Here is a 10254-nt window from a genome sequence, read left to right as displayed (position 1 = left end):
AGAAAAATGATGGGGCAAATTATTCATTGGAAACTTTTGTTTTTAATTGTTTAAATGTCTGTAGCACTAACTACAGCACATAACTAGAACTCTATCTTTATATCGGGAACAAAGAAGAAAACGACGTTGCCGTCGGTAGTTATCCTCCTGAACGAACAAAAGGATAACTGAGAGAACAGAGTCATCGTCTGCTTGTTTTGAACGCGGAGGAAGACCTCTCACGTGGTTACTGCATGACAGGCGAGCGTGATTAGGTCGGTGAATGAGAGCAACGTAGCAGTATACTAGAGTAAAGAGAAACTAAAAATAGAAGCAGACATTTCAACTTTCTCGCCGTCCTCATTGCTTTTCGTTTACTTTATTTCATCCTTTTTACGTGGATGAGGTTTATTTACTTATCTTCTTTTTTATTTTCGCTCGTTGACTTAACGCCCAAACTTTGCCAAATCATATTCTCTTTCCTCGAGGTAGATGATGCAACCGCCTGCTGGCGTTGGGAGTTCGAAAAGAAAAATTGTTTAGCTGCCTCGAAACTCCATGCGTGTGGAACGGTGCTCTTGACAAAACCTTCGGTCTCCTTTCAATTATGTGCTCGTCTTTAACGTTCGTTCATAGGCGCATTGTGTTGCTTATTCCCAAAATTTTCAGTTATGAGATCTCGTTTGGATTTCATGAATCGGGGGCTTTCTCCAGAGTTGCCAAACTTAAGATGTAAGTTTATTTTATAACTGAATTTTTCGGTAATAATTACGTTTCTTTGTTTATAGATGGTTTCTTTAGCAATCTAGAATACATCCTCGTGATACATTTCAAAGTCAATTGGGCGATTTCAGAGAATTCAAACTGCGAAATTTAATTTCCGTATAATAAATATTTTATATTTTCTTCCTAAATATTTTAAATGACATTGATATTTACATAAATTTTTACCGCGATATGTTAACTCCTGAATTCTTAGTTATCATACAAAATATTATGCAAAACTTTTATAATATGTAAGATTGATTAGGAATTGTAAAATTAATTGTGTATGCTGTGAGATCTGCTTATACATTTATTAGAATTTTTTTCTTACCATAGAGTAATTTATCCTCAAAGCAGTTAATTTATATACTGATGTTTTAGTTTTATTTAACTTTGGCGTTGCAAGAATTTAAACAAATTTTGACATCTCAAAGCTCATTACAAAAATAAATAATTAAAATACTCTTGTTTAGTTTTATTTATCGAATCACAAGAACTTGTGATGAGTCAGATCATTCAAGAGAATTTTACTTTTCTATTGTCACCATAAATGGCTAAATTCTGTTACCGAGCAAAAAATTAGGAAGAAATTTTCTGTCTGTTCTATCATTTTATAAATTCTAGCATTGTCCTAGTAACGGAAAAAGACAGTACTTATTCCTTAAAATTGTTTTACCTAAACATTAATTGAATGAACCTTTTTTTAATATTGTTTACTGAAAAACACGTTTTGTATTAATTTAAATAAATAAAAACCTTCCGAAATAGTTCATACCTTATTTCATTCAACAATGCAATGTTCCAATGAACTTTCAATTGCGCAATGGTGGGAAAGCATTCTTATATTAAATGCGGGTTGTAATTTACTTCCTCATGGTAGCAATGAGATGTCGTTCATTCTTTGTAAACATACCCACAGGCAAGAAAGAGTTCCGTTTGCTTTAATTGACACTGAAAAACATCTCTAGAGTTCGAAGGTTACAGGACACAAGGTTTGATTATTATTAATGCTTCCACTCTATACTTAACGATGCTGCGTTGTTCGATTGCTGAGGGTTAGTGATCCCTTTTTGTGTCAAGGTTCATCATCATCGTGGGCATTTAAATTAGAAGGAAATACCAGGAAAGTATTAGCATTAATTCATGAGTTGTACTTTCGATTTCTTTATATTTTTAATGTTTATTTCTTTTTTAAATATTCTAACGTGTGCACTGAATTGGAGAAGCTAAGCATTGGAGATTTGAAAAAGTGCGTATTTCAGCGCATTATGCCCATGAAAATTTAACTGAAATGCAAGATCATACTTTCGAATAAAACTGCATGTATTTCTTTACTCATCGTGAAAATCATATATGTTGCATGGAATAGATTAAATTCTATTAGATGCATGCAGATATTAAGCAGATTATTCAGATTTCAAGTTACATTCGATTTTATCGCATAAGGATAATTTATTTCAATAACATTTGACTAAATGAAGGGTAAATTGAAATGCTATTTATTATGCACTTCAATACAATAGCTTACAGTACTTAATTTTGGTTGAATATGAGTCAGTTTCTTTCGGAAAGTCCTCCACGAAGGCATTTCTTTCCTTAGTCAGCTAGCCCTTTTTTGATTTGCCATATTCAAATAACCTAACCTATTAATTTTCGTGTTTGAATTTATAGAGCTAGTAAGTTAATGCCACACTTTTACTTTAAAAAAAAGACTGCTTGATTTTGTACACTTTCTGAAGCTATTCTGTATTTGTTTTGCTTTACTAATTCAGTGAAATTTGATGCGTAGAATATAAGAAAAACGTGAAATAAATCATAATAACACAAGCTCGTGTTTTCGGAATTTTTTATTCAATTCTGTCAGCTCTGTCTAGTCATTTACTAACAATACAATATTAAAAGCATATAATTACTTTACATTTATTGCACTCTCTGCCCTAAATTAAATATTAGAAAGCTTTTTTGTTTTCAGTTTTTTTTCCTAGCAAAACCATTTACTTGTAGATGAAATATTGTATTATTGGCTTTCAATTGGTTTCGATTGTAAGCTAAATTTCAGAAACAGCGCGTCGATTTAGATTTTGATTAAGATTCGGCTGAACAATATAGCATGTACTCTTTTAGTTTTTCTCTTTATTCCTTCCTTCTTTTTTTAAGTACGACAAGTCTAAGAAAATTTTAGTTTATCCCTGCAGCATAATGTGATCTTACAGAAAACAAAATTATATAGAGAATTATTACCGTATTTTTAAATGTAACATCAAATACAGTTTTAATAACTTGCTTATTTTGAAATCGCGCAAAACTGGAAATTAATTTATTGCATCAGAAATTGTTTTTCATTTAGATAAAACTTTCTGTTGATGAATAGATAATGAAGTTATTTTGGGCACAAAATTGTGCCATGCCTTTCTGTTGCATACAGCAACTGAAGTCTCATTTTCTTAGATATAATCTAAATAAAACATGTAAACTATTCAAATGATGAATAAATTAGCTCGCGCAATATGCACGTGCATGCATATTGTGCAATTTCGTGAAAATGTTACGTTATTTTGCGTTTTTCCAACTGTAAGATGTCTGTAAAGGTTTGGTAAATAGCTTTGTTTTCTGATGAGGAAGTGACAGGTGACGGGTGACAGCAGGACAGGGCACCCGGACGGCTAGAAGTATTTTCAATCTGCAGGAAAATGCTTTGCCAAAAACTTACTGAAATTCTGTTTGTAAATTTCATCGTGCTTCTGGAGATGGCGAGTGGACTTCTGTATTTGACTGTGTGCATCATGTTTATCCACATTTATTTGGATTTTAACCGCAAGGAAAAAATAAATAGTGCAAGCAAATAATGAAAATCTTCAAAGCTTTTACAGACATGAAATGCTTAGACTTCCCTTCTTTAATTTTTAATGCATGTTACATTAGTTAGCCCTTGAAGTTAGCATACTCAGAAAATTCATCATTACTGAAACATATTTCCAGTAATTTAGGTTAGTCAAATAAACAATTTTTTTTATTTTTTCCATCTGAATTTGGTTCTGTATAGTTACGAAATCGGACGAAAACACATCGCAGTTTTGAAATAGTTGTAAATGTTTTAATGTAAATTTAATTACGAAGTTAGAAACAGCGTACCAGTTAAGAGGATGCAGTTAGTCTTCTTTCGCATTAAAACAAACGTTGAAGAAACCAATATTTAAGAACATTTAATCTTGGAAAGTGGCACTAAATCTGTGTTTTGAAATTAAGAATTCGTCGATTCAGATTTTAAAATTTTTATAGTTCTGATTAAGATTCGATTAAGCAATATAGAGTGCATTTTTTTAAAGTTTTTTTTCCTTTCCTTCTTTCCCTTTCTCCCTTTCTTAAGTATGACAATTATGAGCAAAGTTTAGTTTATCTCTGCAACATGACCTTAAACAGAGTAGAAAAACAAAAATTATGTATGTCTTTCTTAGCAGCGATAAAGTTCACATCGGCTTCTGATGTTATAATATTTTGTTTTAATACTTCGACGTAATAGTGAAATTTTGATAATGATTTTTAAAAAAAGAGAAACTCTTAGTGAAAAATCAACAACAATCGCTTGCCATTCAGAAAAGCATCAAGATATAGAGATCTGTTGTATATCTCGAATGAAACTCTGAAGGGTCCGATGGCAGGGTCTTTTTACTCTGTTGCTCTAGATTTCAACCAGTTTATAAATAATATTCTTATTCTTTTTTTATTGAAACGGAAACCTGTCGGTTTGTGAAAGCTATTAAATGTAACAGATATTTTGAAGAAATGTTCAATATCGAACTATCTTTAAGTTGTGAAATTGTCTATTATAATTGTTCAAAAGATAAAATTAATGTAATAAAATAAAAGAAATAGTGAGCCGAAATGAGTAGATTCTCATACTGGAAATATGACACACAGGCCGCCCTTTGGTCACCTCTGCTTTGTAGTGTGAGCTGATTTAACATAAAATCAGAATTTTTTGGAAATATGAAACATTGACATTGAGACTTTTTATGTATTCTAGTTGTTTCAGAATTTTAGGTAAATGCTATGAAATTATCACGTTTGTTGATCGGCGCAGGCTGTCAAACAATACATTTAAGTAAACAGTTCATCTTAAAAAACTTAAAAAATAATGTCTATTAAAAATATATCTGTGGCATGTAGGTATAATTCTTTTGTAGAATAATAACAATTTTATTTCGTAGTAATAGTTCTGTCCAGTGTTACTACAAGACTTACGTAAATGAATTTTCATTGCTCGAGTTAAATATCTTTTAAAGTACTAAAATGTAGAAGTTTGCATACTGTTGTAATAATTTATAATGAATTGTGATGAATTATGTATAGTTATTTCGTTCAATAAAATTTATTCTTGTGTTGTTTATTGATTGTGTGTTTATTTGTCTATTATTAAAATAATGACTAAAAAGATAAACGATGAAACAAGACTGCTGTACTTTTTTTAAGTGCGCAAATTTGCTTGGAAATTTGAATAATGTAACTGCAGTTGTGATGGTGCAAGCTCAGAATTAAGTGTTTCGAATATTAAATTTAGGCAGCTTGCATATTAACTTTGGGTTCAACTGAATCCTATCATTCAGCATTTCAATCACTATTGAATCATTTCCGCATTATTGTCGATACTATATGAGAAAAATATTTTGCGAAAATCTGTTCTAAGACGATATCTTGTAGAATCTTGACACGACAGGGATTAATTATCTAGGAAGAGAGAGATAAAAGGCTTAGAGGCTATATTACGCTAATTTAAACTTCTAAAATCCTGTAAGTATAGGACTGGACTTTCTTTTTATGTAGCGGAATAATACAGCTATTCTAAAACTGAGTTTTGTATCAAATCAAACATTCTAATGACACAAGTATAAAATCAAAATAATCAAAATTTGGGAAAATCTTACAGTGTTTAACGTAAAATTTTCAACTAAATTTCTTAGAGTAACAAAATTATTATTATTTTTTTTTTTTTGACTAAAAATGACGGAGCCATTTAAGTAAAATGCAAATGATATTCTGAAGTTTTATTACCATTCATCAGGCACTTTCGGATGGGAAACAAGAACTGAAAGAAATGTGACCTGTTTTGATCAAATTTGCTCGCGTAGTTTCCTTTTTTTGAGCTTAAATTTAAATTTTATTTTTGTGTTTTGTGGAAAGTATGAAGTTTTAATGACACAAGTTTGTTGAATATCAGAAGAAATAGGCAATATAGTTTCTCATAATGCATTTCTAAGTGCATTAGAGACTTTAATGCGTGAAGAAGTTGGAACTTATGTGATATTTGCATTGAATATCTCATTCACAGTGAAATCGATTTCATTTGACTTAAAGCCAACGTTGAACTGTCACAAATATACACTTCTTTTTTTCCTATATTTTTTATTTTATTTTAAGTAATTAACAAAATCATTGGAACATTTAATGAACTTTAAAATGCTTCGAATCGACAGTTTATTCCGACATTATTGAAAACAATTTTATTGTTCCTGTGTAATGAATATTTTCCATGTCCCACACTGAATAAAATAATAGACAATCCTGTTATAACAAAATAAATTAAATTTTCTTTAGTTTTTGTTCCCCAGTCAAAATAATCTGTTGTATGATAATAAAGCTGCAGAATAAACGAACTTAAATGATTTAATTATCTCGGGAAAATATTGTGACTTAGCTTCCTAATGAGCAGTCTTAGTAATGTCGATTACCTCAAAATGTTTGTCTTATTTTTATATTTGAAAGTTTTAGGAGTACTACATTTTCCCTTTAATATATCCATGAAATTTGGATAGCACAAGGAATTCTCAGCAGAGTTCCGAAAGTTATTTATTATTAAGATAAAACCAATAGAAAATAAATAAGAAAATTTATTCCAGGAAAGCATGCATCTGACTAATGAAAGTATCCAATTTTATAATTTGTAGTTATTTATTGTGCTCTTTGTACCTCAGAAACAGCAGTTCTCACTAGAAGACGTCTAAACTGTTAGAAGAATGTTTTCTTCTTGTACTTTCTCCATTTAACAAACAGACGGGGTATTCTGCGAAATGAAATTAAGCAAGTATTATCAGCAAATGTAAATTTTAATTTTTAGGAATATATGTATTTTCTACTTTTTCGATAGTGCAATAAACTAAGAAGCAGTGAAACTGTACCTTTCTAAGAATATGGAGTGAAAGAAAGGAAGACATGTTTTTTAAATCTTCCGATAACGTAATATTAGAATTTAGGAATCTACACAATTAGAAAAAGCTACAAAATGATTTTAATAGACAAAGGCTGAACGAAAAGAAATCCTCATTTAGCACACGGTAACTTGTCTTTTAAAGGCTGTTGAACTTCCTTTAATCTATTCAAACATATTTCGTGACTATTATTTTACATATTTCATTAAGGGCTAGGAATATATTCAAGATCCCCCCCCCCCTCTGTGTTAAAAGAAAATAGCAGGAAGAGTAGAGGTGTGAGACAAACCTCGCGTCAAAAAATAAAACGATGACGAAAAGGATTATGTAACACAGCTGGATATTCGCAATTTATTTCTTTGCGAAACGAAACTCCTAATGGCGTTGACGTAGGGTCAAAGTATTCTTCCGAAATTTCCGCAAATAGATATTATCAGATAACCAAATTTGGTACACTTTATCCTTATTTGTTTATCTGTTGCGTTCTATATACGGTACGAATAAATTTATAAACTGACGTTCATGAGGAGAAAAAAACAACAACGACGACGATAAAGCTCCAAACCAGTTGCAGTGAGATCGACAATACTCTTTGGAACTAAGGTCTTCAACACTGAAAGTGGTTGTGTGATCCTGATATGGACTTAGACCGGAATGTATCGGTTTAACCGCTAATATTTACGATACAACTGCACTTAAATGAAAATCTGATTAAAATTGAGATTAAAGCCTATTTCGTCAGGGCGGAAAATCGGGACACGTCACTACTTACGTCAAGCCTTCAAATTTTCTGAGGAAATAATAAAGGTGCGAAATTTTTATTAGCAGACGAAATACTTAACATGCATTGCATGCGCATTTCTTACTTCATGTACATTGCTAAAAAGGAGAAAATATGCAGTAAGGGTCAGTCTTTTCAATTAATGTGATTTACCTGTGTTTGCTATTGAGAAATCAAGTCTTTTATTTCTCCATTGTAAATTCATAGTATTGGGGGAAAGATTGAGTATGACTGCTGGCATCTATGATATGAAATTTTGGAGGAAAAAACTTAATTCCTATAAAATTTGAGCAATGCTCTCTGCACAGAAAAGTTTATTAATATTAGTGATCTAAAGTAGGGCTGTAAAAACTGTTGTGTGTAAGAAAGTCATAATTCATTCAATCAATTTACTACATGCTGATAGTTAATGTACACAAAATATTGCATAAAAATTTTTTATAACATTTCAGCGTTAGTAGCCATTTCATAAAGCAGGTTTATCGCTTATTAGTGGCATGCCAGCCCGTTCAGTAGAACGTTTTGGTTTGGTCTACATTTGCTGTGACTACGGAACTACTTTCCCCTTTGTGGTAAACTACCACAGCTCTTACACAATTACAAATGGTCCTTCAAATTTGGGACAAACATTTTGAGTGCCGAAGATAAAAGAATGCTTACAACACTCATTCCCGACGTTAAATTTTTTCTCGTGCCTTTTCATATCATAATATAGTTTCCACTTGGCTTAGATTTTATCGGGATTACTGGTTGTCTCATCGACTAATTTTTGATATCCTTCATCTTAATTCTTCTTCTCTCTTTGCCACTAATAACAATTTATCCAGCGCGTGTTACCAGCTTCCTTCTCAAAAATAATTCTGCGGGTATTTTTCCCACATTGATCGTGTTTTGCCCCTTTTAATGCGTATGCGAGTTCATTGACGCCGCATTCTCAGGGCGAGTGATAACATTTTTATATAACTCCGATTAATTTTAATTACATTTCTGTTTACTAGTTTTACTATATTAGATTGTTCTTTTAATAAACGTCCAAAATAGTATGAACACAATCCTAAAAACAACGTTAGTTTCTTCTTCGTAGCGGATGATGAATAATTTTTAACTGCCGTAATTTTTTATTCATCTGTTGCCTCGATAGCCTATTTCGTGACCCAGTTGTCGAAGTTCTAGCAGATTTACATTTCTATGCATTCATTTTCAGACCCGCTTCATGTTAGTGTAAAAGCTTCTCGCAGATCCTCAGTGTGCTATAAACGCCATTTTTGGCGTGTCCTTATGCTGTCTGAAAATAACCAGAAGAATTGTTATAATATTATCAGGTTCAATGTTTCTTCTAACCTTCTTCGTCGGAAATATACAATGACCTGACTAGAACAGAGAGCTTACTAAAGCTATGTTCACTAATTGTAGTAAGTAGACAGGATACAGACGAAGGGTATACAAAACCCTTTATTTTTTCTTTATGTACAATGACTTCCGTACTTCGGAATACAATGACCCTCCACTCGGGGTCTAACTTAAAAGATATCAAAATAAAACTAAACTCTAATTTAACTTTAGAATAAGATTGGCCTTATAATAACAGGAAGCGTATGTAGCACAGAGACTGTGAACACTACAATACGTTTAATTTATCAAGAGGATTAAAACCTCTGGCCTGGAAGGCAAAGTAGCAACTGCGTAACTTCTAAGGTAAGCGGCCTGCTTCGAACTCACGGCTTCCTCTCTTCTGCTTGGCAAAAAGGCCACACTTAAATACTTGGCGTTCGCAAGACAACTTTGCATAAACTCCTTCACGCTTATAATTCTGGCCGGAAGTAGAAAATAAGAAGTGATAGTAAAGATTTAAAATAAAATAAACGTTAGTAAAACTTAAGGTCCTTATATACTTCCCGCCAGAGTTAATTAGTTTGAAACTGAGGTCTAAAACGACCTTGTTGAAAACTTTTAGCTCTAGAAACTAACGCGAGGCCAACCTTTTACAGTCATAACTTAGCTAGAAACTAGAAAATTCTAAAAGAAAGAAATTTGTTACAATAGCAGCTCCCGGAATATACAACAATCTTTTTTCTTTTTCATCTGTACTGCATCTAAACAGGAGCTTTATTCAATTCTGGTTCCTTCCAGAGATCTGGAAGGAAAACTAGTTTAATGAAATGTTACGGAATGACATTGCAAATAACATATAGAATATACTTTTCTTAACATTCTTATTTCATTCATGACTATTTTAATTATCTCTCCCCGTGCTCTCTGACATGTGTTGTAAAAACACCGAACACGAATGTGTTTCTGTCTATGTGTTCAACACTTCCTCCTACAATCAAAACACTAACGTGTTAAAATTCAACATACGAGACCTCTTAACACACCCTAATTTCAACTCTAGACCCTGAGGTACTATTCTGAAAGTGGCTAACTCTAAAGTGTAGCGTCAGAGAGCCTAACTACATCATTCAACTTTTAACACATATTCACCATGATTTAATCTTTACAGTCACACGAATAACAAATTTTTAACAT

At 32.0% G+C, this 10254-nt stretch overlaps 1 protein-coding gene across 1 annotated transcript in view; it reads left to right on the top strand.

The window, feature by feature from the left end:
• Positions 1-460: 460 nt before the first annotated feature.
• Positions 461-10254, top strand: part of cu (NADP/NADPH phosphatase nocturnin) — an 80204-nt gene continuing 70410 nt past the window's right edge. The window contains exon 1 of the mRNA XM_035352003.2: positions 461-711. Coding sequence (XP_035207894.1) covers positions 587-711 — 125 coding nt within the window. The 5' untranslated portion in view covers positions 461-586. The remainder of the gene's footprint in view (positions 712-10254) is intronic.

Source organism: Stegodyphus dumicola, chromosome X1 (genome assembly GCF_044657685.1).
Source record: "Stegodyphus dumicola isolate Sdum_Otavi_A_Nest chromosome X1, ASM4465768v1".
Lineage (NCBI taxonomy): Eukaryota > Metazoa > Arthropoda > Arachnida > Araneae > Eresidae > Stegodyphus > Stegodyphus dumicola.
Note: the sequence above shows the minus strand (reverse complement) of the source record. Positions and strands in the feature narration are given on the sequence as shown.